At 37.0% G+C, this 15,635-nt stretch overlaps 2 protein-coding genes across 3 annotated transcripts; one reads left to right on the top strand and one right to left on the bottom strand.

Moving 5' to 3' along the window:
- Window positions 1-525: 525 nt before the first annotated feature.
- On the bottom strand, window positions 526-10,336 carry zgc:110319 (uncharacterized protein LOC796111 homolog). The gene is made up of 10 exons (XM_026937020.3): window positions 10,224-10,336; window positions 8,184-8,268; window positions 7,904-8,021; window positions 5,959-6,053; window positions 5,641-5,776; window positions 5,207-5,273; window positions 4,993-5,104; window positions 4,170-4,233; window positions 1,879-2,053; window positions 526-1,751 (listed from the first exon to the last, which is right to left on the bottom strand). Exons 3-10 carry the CDS (start codon window positions 7,969-7,971, stop codon window positions 1,680-1,682), a joined length of 789 nt encoding a protein of 262 aa, XP_026792821.2. The 5' UTR covers window positions 7,972-8,021; window positions 8,184-8,268; window positions 10,224-10,336; the 3' UTR covers window positions 526-1,679.
- On the top strand, window positions 8,858-14,583 carry si:dkey-228d14.5 (uncharacterized protein LOC796266 homolog). 2 transcript variants are annotated; one of them, XM_034302735.2, is made up of 8 exons: window positions 9,735-9,820; window positions 10,555-10,602; window positions 10,697-10,804; window positions 11,211-11,282; window positions 11,379-11,446; window positions 11,789-11,919; window positions 12,571-12,748; window positions 13,843-14,583. In XM_034302735.2, coding segments are annotated over exons 3-8 (639 nt in total). In that variant the 5' UTR covers window positions 9,735-9,820; window positions 10,555-10,602; window positions 10,697-10,802; the 3' UTR covers window positions 14,031-14,583. The 2 variants fall into 2 exon arrangements, with proteins under 2 accessions (XP_026792845.1, XP_034158626.1); XM_026937044.3 differs by lacking the exon at window positions 10,697-10,804 and having other exon boundaries at window positions 8,858-9,820.
- Window positions 14,584-15,635: the final 1,052 nt, after the last annotated feature.

Below are 15,635 nucleotides of genomic sequence, written 5' to 3'. Positions count from 1 at the left end.
AATCAATAAAGGTACATCTTATCTTATCTTAAAGGAAACCCTTTGCATGGTCCTGGGCTTCTCTTGTCACTTAAAGACTTAGAATGCCACAGTAACTCTTGAGGAACCCTTTTCTATGGGGTTAACGCACATTTCACGTGATTTGATTTAGCTGTCTCCACGTTAGTTAATATTTACTATAGTCTGACCAGTGTACTTGATCTTCTAAAACAGTAACTAATTTATATAACGCATTTTAAAACTTGCCTTTTCCCCTAAATTCTTTTCTTTAACAAATGGTAGAACTGAAACCAAGTTTTACTGAAAAATGTATAGGTTTTGACATCAGTTAATGTCCCTTTACCAAATATAAGAAGTATGGTATGTCTTAAGCTTTGACTTACACTTATTTTGAATCCTCAATACAATACCCTCAAGTCAGAAGAATTATTTATGCACAGTCACATAGATATTTGAAGAAAAGATTAACTCCAGCGACTCCATGTTGAACAGCCAACTTCCAAGAGATTGAGGCAGACACACATCTATCAGACTAATAGTTTGGGTTTAATCTGTCACTTCTATAAAGTGCAACAAACTTAGAGTGTAACAGTAACAATAAATTTTCACCATCCCTCTTAATGTTTCATTTTTCTGGTGTATTTCGTATAACCTGAAGAAAAGCCAGCAAAAGACTGCACTCCTGTTAATAATGTGTAAAAGAATAGCTGCATTCTGGCTTCTTAACTGCCACCAACACCCAGGTTTTCAAAAGATATCCAATCTGTGAAGAGTCATAAGTCCTACCACCTGACAAAATACACACTGATTCACTCATCTTCAATAACAGCGTTATTCTGGTCAGGGTCATGGTGATCCCAAAGCCAGAACACTAAATGTGATGTTGCAACACACCCTGGATCACAAGGCACCATACTTGACCCAGGTGAACATGGGTAGAACATACAAAGCTTTACAGGTTCAAAGTGATATTTACAATAATAAAGCACTTAAAGCAGAATAACAGACAGGCTTTTGAGGCTTGTCAAATGTGTATAGATTGCAACACACTTCAAGCTACACCAGAATTATATTTGCCTTGTGACATTTAGCGGATAATTCAGGCATTTACATTATTCACAGTTCTATTCAGCATGAAATTATTTAGTCCTATCTTTAAATCCTATCTTAAATTATATACAATGTAGGGTAAAAACCATGGGTGTGCTGAATTAAAGTAAATGAGAACTTGTATAGCACTGTTTAAAAAAAAAAAAAAAAGAAAAACACATTTGACTTTTGTTATATTTTTTTAAATGCATATTTTATAACCTTTATTTTAATATTCGTTATTATTAAGTTTTGGTGTACTGTATATTATTATATAGCTTTTTGTTCATTCACTCTAAATTGCACCAAAAGTGTGAGCGAGTGTGTGAACATGTGTGTGCGCGCACATGATGCTCTGTGATGGACTGGCGTCCCATCCAGGATGTGTACTCGCCTCACGCCTGGTGTTCCTGGGGTAGTCTACAGATACACTGCTACTGCGACCAGTGAAGACAAATCTGTTTTTTTTTTTTTTTTTTTTTTTAAGAGGTCAGCATACTATTTCAACTGTACAATGGCCACTGGGCAATGGTCTTGGTCTTCCTCTATATGCTCAAACTCTGCAGGTCATCAAAGGACTGGGCTCATAGCTATGAGTCTTCTAATTTTTTCTCCAGGTCTGAAAACACCTTCATGTTGATTTCATCCAGTTCATCCTCCACCTGAACAAACGCAACAGAGAAATGTGTGATGAGTACAGTTATCTTGAAATAAGGCATTCAAAACCTTTTCCACATAGGGTATCTGTGGCCATGTTCTAGTGGCCATGACTAGTATTATGTCTCTCACCTGTTCAACATCATCCACCTCTGGAATGTAGAACCGGAGCATGTTCTGAATGCCGTTTTTCAGAGTAACCGTGGAACTGGGACAGCCTGTGCAAGAGCCAACAAGCTTCAGCTTCACTGTGCCATCCTCAAAGCCCTTAAAGATGACGTCACCACCATCCTCCTGTACGGTAGGCCTGAGAACCATGAAACATATCAAGATGCTTTTCAAATTGTTCTTTAAATCATAGGCAGTTGTAGCAGAGAAAGTGCTGTGCCCTCCGTTTGGTTCTTAGTATAAATTTAAATATAGCACAGTTCATAGGCAAATTTACTAAAGTTAACAAGTTTTTAGTATCTAATCTGCAGCTTTTAGATATTTCACAGGGAAACATTAAATTTTTTCCCTCTTAATAAATTGGTATGTATACTCCCAAAATAAAAGGGGTTCTACTCCCTTTGAATTCTGTTCAATAACCTTTTTTTTATATATATATTTATTTATATATATATATATATATATTTATATATATATATATATATATATATATATATATATATATATATATATATATATATATATATATATATATATATATATATATAGTCATTTGCTCATCACTTGATGTTTAGCAGGCTGAACTATCTCCACAAGAGGACACTATTAGCACTTACATAGCTTTTCTGTTCTTAACGGAAGGTTGGAAACTGGGGGTGTCGTGTATCAATAACACTAAAGCTACAGTACACACTGGTCGTTATGACTCTCTCTGATGGGGGGAAAAGAAAGACCTTCACTGCTACCAATGTTATAGATGGCAAATCTTAAATATTTAAAGCAAATGTTCTTTTTGGTCTGATTTACTAAGTAGTTCGTCAATGAAGGAAAATTCAGTACATTTATCTGCTTGATAAAGCAGTGTCTGTGTAGCCTACTCATTAGGCAGACATAAATTATAAAACTATGTATGACAGTTCCATGCATTAACATTAGATCTACTTAAAAGACATGATTTCAAAACATTATGGTCAAGCAAGGTTTATATAACTTTATACTACTTTTCAACTAGTCTAATTAGAAATGAAATGTTATTATGCCATCAGATGGTACAGTCAAATGTACGTATTTTTAACCAATATCTATCACCAAACACAGCTCCAAGACCATCATAATGTTTGCTGATGACACAACGATTATCAGCAACATCACTAACGATGATGAGAAACCGTATAGGGAGGACGTGGAACTCCTTATGGAGTAGTGCGCCGACAACAACCTCTCCCTCAACGTCAGCAAGACCAAGGAGCTGATTGTTGACTTCAGGAGGGGGAGCAGACTGCACGAACCACTGAGCACAGAGGGGACCATGGTGGAAAGGCTGAGCACCTTCAAGTTCCTCGGCATCCACGAAGCCAAGAATCTCACCTGGTCACTCAACACGTCACACATCGCCAAAAAAGCCCAACAACGCCTCCACTTCCTCCGAAGGCTGAGGACAGCCGGCCTGTCACAACCGCTCCTCTGCAACTTCTACATGTACACGGTGGAGAGCATTCTAACTGGCTGCACCATGGTCTGGCATGGCAGCTGCTGAACGCAAGGCTTTGAAGAGGGTGGTGAATACCACTCAGCACATCACTGCAGGAACCCTCCCACCCATCCAGGATATTTACACAAGATATGTCTGAGGAAAGACAGCAGCAACACCTCTGACCGCACACACCCCAGCCACTTCCTGTTTCAACCTCTATCATCTGGAACGATGTACGGGAACATCCAAGCCAAAACCACCAGATTCAAGAACAGTTTCTACCCACGAGCTTTTAAACTGGTCACACCAGCAGCACCCACCAGAACATGAAAACACACCCTACAGACTGTTACTGATCTAAATCCTGATCCTCAGAGCTATACTCAGCATATCTACACACTAAGCTCCACTAGCTATGAGACTACATGCATACTGCACTTTGAATTTAGAACCCTGTAATACTTAAACATCAAGGCTGCTAATACTCATTTACATCATTGTACACTTGTTAACACTTGTTGATACCATTTACATTTAATTATATCAGATTTACTGTTAATATACTGATTTACCTGATGTACTGGTCATTGGCACACACACACACACACACACACACACACATATACATACATACATACATACATACATATATATTCTGATCAGCCATAACATTAAAAGCACCTGCCTAATATTGTGTACATCCCCCCTTTTTCAGAAGTTAGGGTACTGAATGTGACACTTGCAAGTCCTTTATATGCACAATTAGTTTAACATGAGTTACCTGATTCGAGTGTCTAAAAGCTCTTTAATCATTGAGACAATCTCATCATCCTCCTCTGACACATCTACAAAATCAAAAAACAGAGATGAAGTTATAAAACATTTCAGCATATCAGAGTTAGACATGGACTGATGAAAATTATTTACACAATTTCTGATAATTTCCATGAGCACTGGAGGAACAAGACCAATGTAGCTAGCCGTCTATCTCAGCCAAAATCTTTCGTAATTACACAGCCAAAATCATCATATACTTGCTTCAGAATATTGTTGCACCACACAATCTACATTTTAAGTACATGATTTTGTAAAATACCAGGGAGAGTCTGCACCTACAAATTTAGGTTCAACGTATTGTCCAAATAACGTCTAGCTTTCTGGATCAATTCAGCTCAAGGCTCTTGTCTCCAAAGGGAACAATACCAAATTGCTCTGAGGGAAAGAGTGATTCTAGTTGTGCAAGATGCCTGCCCCATAGCACCATTTAGCTACAAGGTGAGGTTTTGAATCATACTGTATCATAAACCATATTGCAAGTCTGTGTGAAATAACGTGCAAGCCAAGCGTGTCAAGACTTGAGCATCTAATTTTACAAAAAAATTGGTTGAGATACTGTATACTTCCATTATTTGTTATCTAGTAACTCTCGGGCAAAACATACACCAAACATTAAAAATGTCTTGAGAAATCTGACTTATCAGTGAAACATTTCTTTGAAGAAAACAGCTACAAAGAAAAATGATGACAATTACCACTCTATCGCTGTTCTGGCATAATTCCAAATACCAGAGCTGTTCCACTAAGCTCTGCAGTGCTTTACTTACTGCTCTCTGGATGTGTTACTCCTGTTGTTACAGGTTCACCACTTTCAAAGAACTTTGCGATGATCTCAATCGCATGCCTTTTAATGTCTGCCCACTCAACATCATCATCCATCTAGGATCAGGAGTAATAAAGGCATTAACTCAGTTTCATCTACTGTTGCTGTTTTGATAAAAATCTACATAAATACAGTTGACGTCAACCTCTGACTGATACCTTTGTAAGTGTGATGAAATCAGGGCCAAAAAACACACTTTTCACTCCTTCAACCTGAAAAAGTTTCCTGCGGAAACAATGGGAAAATATTAAAGTCAAGATATTATCATCTAGTCTTACATCACTGGTTTGTGACTAATCTGTGTTGCATGAAATGACATACAACCAGGTTAAGGAAGTACAGACTATTTCTGCAGTCAATGGGAACCAAAAGAACAAGGACAAATTGACCAGGCATAACATTAAGTGATAAACACAGATAAGCTGTCCTTCACTCTCGTCTATGTTGGCTATGTTCTCTGACTGTAATTTCACAACTACCCAGTATAACAGAGAAGTGCATTAAAACATTCTCATTAAAATTATTTAATTACATATATTAAATCAAAATTAATTTTTTTTGGAAGGGACTACAGTTAATTTAAAGATGTTACCTGGCTAAAGAAGAACACTCTGCAGAACTTGAAGTTGGGAAGTCTAGAGTTCCCGTTCCCAGCACAGGCTTCCCAGGAAGGAACTTTAAACTCCTGGGGTTTGGTGTGTCTTCTGTGAAAACGGACAGCCATCTTCCTGTAAAACAAAGCACACATTGTCTTCAGAGAACACCAGGCTGTAAGAGCAACATACTTGTTAAATGAACATGGACTGAATCTGATGTCTGGTACTGATGACTGAGATCAGATCAGTCACATGTTATCTAAAGATACATATGGTATTTCATTTTAAATATATGGAGACTTAAAACAGCTCACCTGAGAATGGTTTGTTCTGTGACTGTTGAGCTTGTATGCTGTGCTTTTGGACTGACCACAGGGAGCGGCACTGACTTCTATCTTTCACTGAAAATCTATGGAGATTATTTTATTTCTTTGTTATTTGCTAATCCAAACAATGTAACCATTCTGAAATTAATAGTTAAATGTTTTCAGAGGATTTCCATGTCATACCTAGTGTCAGCCATAAAAATATCCTAAAACAATTAAGCAGTGAGTGCAGTAAGGTACATTTCTAGTTATTAATATCTTTTTAATTTTTTAATCATACCTGTTGAACTGATATGTGGAATTCAATAAGAATTCATCAACTGAAAAGCAAGCACACATCTCTACTACCATTATCTCTAACAGTTTTAATCTCTCTTCTCTGTCTCAGGGATTGAACTGCACTAAACTACATTCAAGACGATTAGAGATGAGGAAAAGGTCGAATTTAAGCCTGCACTTATTGGACACATGAATGTGATTTTAAGTACTATCCTAAATGTCACAACAAGAGCATCCTACGCAACACAGCAGGAAAGGGTGTGTGTGTGTGCAAACACACACACACACACAAACTAATTCCTACCTTATTCCTTACTCAGATATGAATCAACAGTTCTTCAAACTCCCAATCAACGTATATCTAGACCCAGACTGTGCCGAAGTTAAGTGACGTTTGATGAATACACATTTGAGGACTCGGAGACAAATGAAGTTTTTGTGTTAATATACAGAAGATTAATGGTAAACATCCTTTCATTAGGAGGATTACATTACACTGACTGTACATACACTCCAGGACAAAAAAAAAAAAAAAAAAGAAAGAAAGAAAGAAAGAAACAGGCCAAGCCCAAAATGGCAAATATTAAGCTTGTAATGGTCTTAACAACAAATCTGTGGTCAGAAAATGAGCAAGAATTAAACAGATGCACTCCTGAGAGCTCCTGTGCCACCATTTGCTGGTTTACTTTTGCAGCATTGAACTGTTTGTTTGGGGAAAAGCTAGAAACAGGGAAATTCACTTATATAGTCTTCATGTATGCGAAGGTAAAATCATAATGATGATTAAAATGTTTGATGTAAAATTCAAACTAACACGTGTCTGGGTATACAAAATTTTCCAAAAATATCTTCTGGGATGTTTTTTTTTTTTCCTTAAAAGATGAATCACTTTTTGGTTATCTGCCACACCTGATGCAGCTCATCAAGCACCACAAGGCTTAAACATTTAAAAAAAAATCAAAGGGAAAAGCTCTCCCATACTAACTTCCTTTATCTATTTGTTTAATTCTTAATCCATTTGTTTGTACAAAGTTTTCCAAAAATATCTTCTGGGATGTTTTTTTTTTCCCAAAAATATCTTCTTGCTATTTTCCTGACCAATGATTTGTTGTTATGACCATTAAAAGCTTAATTTTTTTTGGCCCAGGAGTATACATCTATAACGGACATTTCATAGAGAAATACAAATAGCAATAGATTGTGTATCGTAAAATAGTATAAGTCCGGGGTTTTTATTCATGTTAACTTACTACTGTAATATGTGTACATCGTGAGTAATCACTATTTATACTGGTGTGTGAGTGACGCAGGAAAAAGCACAACGTTACCTGAGCTAACAGAAATAACACAACAGTGAACCTCATTACCTTTTTATATCTAGTCTATTACTTGTGAAAATATCAGCATTGCATTTCTATGACTTATTAACCTAAACTGTGTGCTTTGTGTCTGAAGAAGGAAGTTAATAGGAGAGATAACTATGCTAGGTTAATTTAACGAGCTAACTTTATCCGCATCAGTCCCGCTATAGCTAGCAAAGTTCGTTCATTAAACTTGCTATGCTAAATAACAATACTTCACTATTTTTGACGCAATAACTGAGAATGTAAATATTTATAAACATCTCAAAGAAATGGTCCTTTTTGTTACAAACCTAACTGAACTTGAGGACTCCTGCAGCCGTAAGAGCCTCAGGACTGTCAGCCTCAAAGACGCCGCCATGTCGACTGTTTTGATATTTAGGACCCAACGTTAGTTATCTAACATTTCTCCTGTGAAACAGAAGCGTACGATGGATATCATAGTTTAAAAAAACAACAACAACAAAGCACGAAGCATTGAAAATCACTGAAAATAAAGACTTGGAATTCCCAGAAACAATTAATTGGAAACAATGTTATTTGTATTCACAGGGCAGTTGATTAGTCACCTACATCAGGGGTCCTTAATGACTGACACACAGGCGGTGCTCCATTCTGAAGTGATTGTGGGGCGTGGACCCGTCGTTCAGGTCCTGACCTGCAGAGCGACCCAAGCCGAGCATCTTTAAAGACTTAGCCATTTGTTAACTCTTTTTTTTTTTTTTTTTTTTTTTTTTTTTAAAAAAAAAAAAAACAAAACAATATGAAGCAATACAAAACTATCCATCTTAATTAGGCTGAATAAACAATGGGTACAATTAAAATCTTTGGAATAAAATATGCATTGTTTTAAAAAAGACCAGACGAGAAGTGTGTGTGTATATATATGGAGAGAGAGAGATAAAGGTTTTTATTTTCTTAAAATAAAATTTAGATAAAATAAAATAATTAAAAATGAAAATAAATAAATTTGATTAGGTCGTATTTTCAGTGTGAGACAAAGACACTGATTAAGCACAAAGTGGAACATTGAACAGCACTACAAAATGGCGGACGATGAAAATAGTGCACTATATAGTGAATAAGGCATAGGGTTAGATTTGTAGGGATGCACCCTATTGCAGTGAGAACTCTGAAGTGTGCTTCTTCAGGAGTCGAAATTAACGGCCATTTGAAGCTCTTTTATTATTATTATTATTATTATTATTATTATTATTATTATATATTTTTTTAAATAACGCAGAAGCCGGTGTTTTCTGACGCACAGGCGCTGGCACTTACGTAAACAAAACCAGTAACTGGATTGAGCAACTAAAAGTTTCCACGCGTTTCATTGTGGCGCTCCAGTCAGGCTGGTTTTGTAAACGTGCGACAGCAAACACATAAATATACATAAGCTATGGGCTTTTACCTTAAAGTAGTGATAAAAACCATGAAACCTACATCAGAGCGCTTTATTCATTTTAATGACAATTTATTAGTACTAAAAATAGTTTTTTTTAAATTTGGACTTTGCCTATTGCATTGTTTTCTGGGAGAAGTGTCCATTAATTGTTCCCTTAAAAAAAAAAAAAATTATGTGCTTTTTAAAGTAACTGCTTTTCATTACTTGGGTTTGAAACACATGGTTGCCCTGGTGTTCCCATTCAAAACGCCCTGGGTTACTGTGTAGGAAATAAGACAGGAACAAAAACACATTTTATTTTGTCCAGCACATTTTAAAACCTGAGTTTGGAACATTGAGGGTAGATTTATTTCACTGCTATCATTGTGCAGTGTGATTAGTGAGGAGAGTGCTCGCTGAATGAATAAGCACTGGCCTAAGCAAACAGTGAGATAAAGTTGAGTTGGCCCAGCCCAAATATTCTCATTCCTGCTTTCTCACAGGGCCATGTATTGCAAGGAGTGGTTAAAGGAGACAGAAGGTTTTAAATCTGAAGAATGTCGCTTGGTTAGTGGATGACATGGCTAACCGGTAAGGTCTTCTCTTCTGGAAGAAACTTGCAGTACAGTTGCTGAGGTGCTGAGAATAGAAACACAATGAAGCGGACACAGCACTTGGGTGGTTAAATCTATTCGGAAGAGAATTACTGACACCCTCAGAATCAGATCTCCTAAATCATTTGGTAACTCACCTGAAGAGACATGGCATTCTGGATTATTTTACCCATCAGTCTCAGTGCTGTTTCATTCATCGGATGCTGGACGGTGTAAGTCAAACTGTTTTGCTCACGGTATAATATGGTATTTATGAGAACATAAACAATAGCTTGAGATCTTCTAGTAATCTGCTCTTTGTCTAACCTGTGTAAATTATTTATTATGTTAGAGAGAAATGGTCAAGCTATGTATAATACTGCTCTGGGATAGCAGTATAGAAAATATCTCTTTGGATTCAGGAGAATTCAACTTTTCCATGTTTTGTGTATTTTGGGTGGTATCTTGTAACCAAATTTTAGAAAGCCCAACAACAGTTAATTGGTGTTTTGGGTTCTTAAAATATGAAATATATTCTCTGATAGCCTTTACTCACTACTTAAATACACTTCATTACAGTAATACAAGACAAAGGCATAACATCCATCATATTGTCTTTCTTAGTTGAATTCTCACCTGTCTTGTTTTGTAGCTGTCGGTTTGGCTGTATGATTCAATTTATCCACCTAATTCAGTAGTACAGGAGATGGATTATCCTGTAATTTGTCTTCTTATATTGCTGAGCAAATTTGTAACTGTGTGTATATGATTCAGTCCCTATCACTGAGTTCCGGGTTATTCATTAACCAATCACCTCAGCTGCTGATGAGGGCTTGGCTTATTGTAAAAAAAAAAAAAAAGTAAAGTTGTATACTGGGAGGAAATACACAACATTTATACAAAATGCTGTTTAATAGATGTCTTTTTTTTGTCATTTTTTTCATACCTATAATTTTGGTTTTTGTAGGTATGGACTTGCATTAAGATTCCACCATGTCTGCTCACTCAGTAACTGGTATGTACTAATAATTCTTACCATGTTATCATGTTTTTTTTCATTTGTATCAAATTTAGTTGATAAACTGCCTTCATATTTTGTGTCTGTGCAGTGATGTACCAGTATTACAAGGCTAACATTGCTTCAATGATTACGATGCCATTACTGAATCATCACTCAGGTCACACTGCTGGGATCTTCTATGTAGTTGTTGATACATGTAGGTCATTGTGACCTTCAAATGTTTTATTATATTTTTATAGTTGCCTGAAAAAAACATGGCAGTAATGCAGAATGTAGTGTTTGCCTCACAGCTGTGGGATTTGAACTGTAGCCTTATTAATTGTCTGTGTGGGGTTTGTCCTGTGCTTCCCATGTACATTCTGGTTTCCATTTTCTTCTGACCTCCCAAAAAACGTACCATGTTGTTGGACTGACTACTAATTAAAAGGTGCGAATGTGAGAATGTGTGATGCCCTGTGATGGACTGGTGTCACATCCAGTGTGCAGTCCTGCCTCGTGCAGAGTGTTTCCAGAATAGAGCCACTGTGACCCTGAACTGTTAATCAGCCACAGGGAATAAATCAGTGTTTCCGGTTTTATTCATCAATAAATCTCTTTTCCAGGGAATACAGCAACTCATGTCTGACAAATGAAACTGGAAGTTGCTGCACGGGACATAACATACCCACCATAAGGTTAGGGAAACATTATTCCCATAAACCTCTTGGAGTTCTGCCACTTTGGATTTGTCATGCCAGTCTTGACACATATTTTTTCTTCTTACATTTTAGTGGAAGTGGAACCAACTTTCCAGAAAATTCCCTGTTTAGTGCTACAATCAATGGGGCTTCATTTTTATGTGAGTGTCATAGCTATTGTAATACAAGTTAATTCTTCATTTACAGTGATGTAGATCAATTAAAGTAGAGGCTATGCTATGAAAGTATATATGTATATATAAAATTTATATAGAAAGCTGATTTATGACCATTAGTAGCAAAGAGAATGCCGTGTGTGAAAAAGCTATATTATACTGTACATTGTGTACGCATGGGACCCTGTGATGGACTGACATCCCATACAAGGTGTATTTCTGCTTGTGCTCAATGTTCCTGGGATAGGCTCTGTATCCACTGAGACCAGGATAAAACAGTTACCGAAGATGAATGAATGATACTGTACATTCTCTTTTTTTATCTAGTTGTGGTTTTCAGTATTTTCCATCATGCACATATCGTGAAAAAGTGCAGTGTGCACTCTCTCCTCAGTAAATGTGCCATGGTCTTTGGTTGTATCGCTGGAGTTGGAGCCTTTGTGGCTGGAAACTGCAATGTAAGTACAAATAGTAAGTGATTACAGCAATATATAGCTTATTAACTCTGATCTGTGTGATTTATTTTTGTTAAATTCTGAAATGGTATGTGTGCCATAGGTTTGTGCATTGGTAATTCATACTTAAATAGCCAGATGTACTAAATATTAAGGTCATTATAGGAATTATAGAAATATTACCTGATGTTTAAAACCCTTGCCTAATCTGAAATTAGATCAGCATTGTCAAACTCTGCTGTGGGAAATCTGCATTCCTGTAGTTCCTGCAATTCCTGCAATAATGTAATCCAACAAATTGTTACTCAATGCAATTAAAAGATTTTAAAGATTAAAGTAATGTGCAATGGAGATCCTCAGGCACAAAACTGAAAACACTGAAAAAAGAGCTAAGATGTGCCCTGTCAGAAACTACTCTTACTGTCTTCGATAAAATACTAAGATAGCAAAAGTGTGTGTCTGTGTGTACATTGTAGTGCTTTAATGAAAACAGAATAGTAAATACAGTATTCAATAACTAAATGTTCCTGATTGCCAGTTGTATACGACTGCATGGCTGCATTACCTTCGCCTACACAACCAAATCTCGTAAACAAAACCTATTTAAGAACATAAAATGACTATGTCCTTGTGGTTTTTTCTTCCCTCTTGTAGCCAGCAGAGCTGATGTTTCTGCATAACCTAGGTGCTGCTTTGAGCTTCGTGTGTATCTGCTTCTACACGGTGCTGCTTACATTTCTGACAAGCAGGTGCATGCTAACTGGACTCGAGCGTGCCCTCTACCCAATACGCATCGTCTTCTCCAGCATTCAGGTCATACTGACCATCCTCTGTATCCTGTCTAAATGCATGCATTACATATGTAGCACTATTAAGTGTTGGTTTGACAAGAAACCAGCTGGCTGGGCCATACGCTTTTATATATTTCTGGGACAGGAGACACTAGTTACATACAGTATGAAACTGTGGTTCCATGAACTTGGTTCCATGAGTGGTGAGAAACACAATTCAGTTCAATTTGATTTGTAAAGTGCTTTTAACAATGGACATTATCACAAAGCAGCTTTACAGAAATATAAAATTTATAAATTTATCCCTAATGAGCAAGCCAGAGTCGAGAGTGGCATGGAAAAACTCCCTTAGACAACATGACGATGAAAACATGAGAAGAACCACACTCAAAAGGGAACCCATCCTCGTCTGGGTGACTCCAGATTGTGCGATTATAAATAATTTCCCTTCTACTATACTGTATACTATATAGTCAAAAAGTACAATTGTGTAAACAGGAACTTATGAGCAACTTATGAGTATTAGCATGAGAGTCATTTCTGGATTTATTATAGTTTTAACTTAAAGTCTATTGTGTTGAAGTTGTCAACTGCTCAATGATGGAGGCTTGAGTGCAAAGCTGTTCTTAGCAATTGAAATATCTGGATATATTGTGCATGTGCACTTGCTGGCTAAGACCTTCCAACAAAACCACTAAGTCATGTATGACACAGTGTTTGCAATAAATACCATCATCCAGCACATAATTCCCTAGAAGCCTGTCATCGTGTGGGTGCAGGTTCCGAATGACAAGAAACCCTGGTGCTTATCAGAATTTCATAGAACCACAGTTACATATGCAACTAGTGTTGTGTGGTCCCCCCTCCTTTAATTGCTGGAGCAGCCCCAACCACATCTGCTGTTGTGTAGAACCCATGCTGGCAGAGTCACTCCCTATCCTGGCCCACGTGTTGATTGGAGGGACTGTTCCATCAAAATAACTAACCTATTGCCAGAGTGTGCCACATTCTCAGTCTTGTGCTAAGGGACAAGCCAAGACAAACATGTGCAACTTGCAGAGCCAATATGTCAAAATTACTTGGTGTTCCTTTATACATTCCTTAGAACCTATTCCTTAACCCCTGCTTGTGTCAGATTGCATCTTCTTTTCTCAAAAGGAGTTCTACTACAGGCACATTTCTGCCATTTTCGAGTGGACACTCAGCATGAACCTGGAGCTCTTCGAACTCAGCTATGCTGTGGAGTTTTATTTCTTCTCTTCTGCAATGCTTTCGGTACTTCTCTCAAACAGGGATGAAGAGAGCACTATCATTTTGTCCTGATGGCTGACATTTTGCCTTCTCTTCCTTTAGGTTATTAAGCAACAAATCTTTATTTCTTAGTAGCTTGTGTTCAAATTGGAAAGTCTAGAGAGATTGTTAGAGATGCAAACCTGTAAACTGGCCTGTGACTCAGGCATGTAAGCATATTTTTTGCACAAATGCAACCCTCAGCCTTGGTTGGAATTTCATACCTGCAGTATTCTGTAAATGTTAAATATACGCAGGCTGTATATGTTACAGAATTCTCCCTCGGTAGTCACTGTAGTTAGCTTATTTAATCTAATCACAAAATACCTCTAACACTGAAAGATTTTATAGAAATAAATTCATATTATATGTATATGGTGGGGATGTAAATTTTGTCACGATTGGATAAAGCACATTTAGTATGTTTTGAGAAATCTAGGCATATTACATTACATTTATACAGTGTTTATATCATATGCTCTGTAATGTAAATGTAAATAAACAACTCTCATCTACACAAGACAACACTAAGTGGCTACCAAACTGAATTAATTTAAAGACCAATAAATTGAACTGTTTTGTTTGACTCGTCCTTTGATCATAATCCATTATTAATGATGTGTGTATTCAAATACACCCTTTCTTGTTTTTATGATATAATTATGTGCTCTTGGTTAAGGGATTGCAAAATGTAGCTCCACCCACCAGCATACATCATTAAATATGTTGTAACTTGAGTAGATATATAAAGCTACAAGCATAACTAGCAGATCAGTTTTTGGTAATGTAGACATGCCAGTAGCTGGATTGGCTACAGTAAATTGCCTTTAGGTATGAATGAGTGTGTGAATGTGTCCACTCATCACATCAGCGTTCCTGGGATAGGCTCCGGATCCATCGCACACCTTGCCAGGATAAAGCGGTTACTGAAGATGAATGAATGAATAAATGAATAGACAACAAACAACAGTGCATACTCGGTTAAACGCAGGGCTATATAGACAGGTCAACAGTATCTGACTGGAACTGTAATTTTCCACTCAGTGTTTCAGCCACTAATGTTTGCCAAGGTTCAGCACATAGAATGGATTCTTTACGTAATGTCATGAGGCTGTTAGGTGTGGTGTATATGCAAGGTGTTGATGTGTAATCCTTAGCAACTTACCGTCTTATCAGTATTTAAACATACAGTCCTGGGAAAAAGAAAGTACACCCTCCTTCAATTCTATATTTTTATTTATCAGGGCCTAAAGAACAATTGTGTGGTCCTCACCAACTTCTATAAACAAACAAAAACCTCAGATGACAACAAAAAATTCAACAGATTTCAATATGTAGTCATTTTTTCCTAAAACAGAAGCCAACGTTCAGAATCCAGGTGGGAAAAAAGTACACCCTTCCTACTTTCACAATCGTTAAGAGAGTAATTAGCAGCCAGGTGTTACTAATCAAATACACAAGATTAGTTAATCATCAGGAAGTGTGACTACCTCTATAAAAGCAGAACTTTTGGCAGTTTGGTGTTCTTGAGCACTCAGGTGTGTGTCTATGTCATTCCAAGAAGTAAGGACAATGGTCATGACCTCAGAGAAGTAATTCTTGCTGCTCATCAATATGGGAAGGGTTATAAGGCCATCT

This window comes from Pangasianodon hypophthalmus, chromosome 3 (genome assembly GCF_027358585.1).
Source record: "Pangasianodon hypophthalmus isolate fPanHyp1 chromosome 3, fPanHyp1.pri, whole genome shotgun sequence".
In the NCBI taxonomy this organism is placed as follows: domain Eukaryota; kingdom Metazoa; phylum Chordata; class Actinopteri; order Siluriformes; family Pangasiidae; genus Pangasianodon; species Pangasianodon hypophthalmus.
The sequence above is the reverse complement of the archived record's forward strand: the minus strand, read 5'-3'. Positions and strand labels throughout refer to the sequence as shown.

What these genes read in the sequence shown, in the direction of transcription:
- si:dkey-228d14.5 (XM_026937044.3), top strand. Translation starts at nt 9,756, where the DNA reads ATGGCATTCTGGATTATTTTACCCATCAGTCTCAGTGCTGTTTCATTC. An exon ending in TTGTGGCTGGAAACTGCAAT is followed by an intron (nt 11,920 to 12,570) that starts GTAAGTACAAAT and finishes TCCCTCTTGTAG; the next exon opens with CCAGCAGAGCTGATGTTTCT. An exon ending in GGTCATACTGACCATCCTCT is followed by an intron (nt 12,749 to 13,842) that starts GTATCCTGTCTA and finishes TGCTTGTGTCAG; the next exon opens with ATTGCATCTTCTTTTCTCAA.
- zgc:110319 (XM_026937020.3), bottom strand. Translation starts at nt 7,971, where the DNA reads ATGGCGGCGTCTTTGAGGCTGACAGTCCTGAGGCTCTTACGGCTGCAG. An exon ending in ACAGAACAAACCATTCTCAG is followed by an intron (nt 5,777 to 5,958) that starts GTGAGCTGTTTT and finishes TTTGTTTTACAG; the next exon opens with GAAGATGGCTGTCCGTTTTC. An exon ending in AGTAACACATCCAGAGAGCA is followed by an intron (nt 4,234 to 4,992) that starts GTAAGTAAAGCA and finishes TTGATTTTGTAG; the next exon opens with ATGTGTCAGAGGAGGATGAT.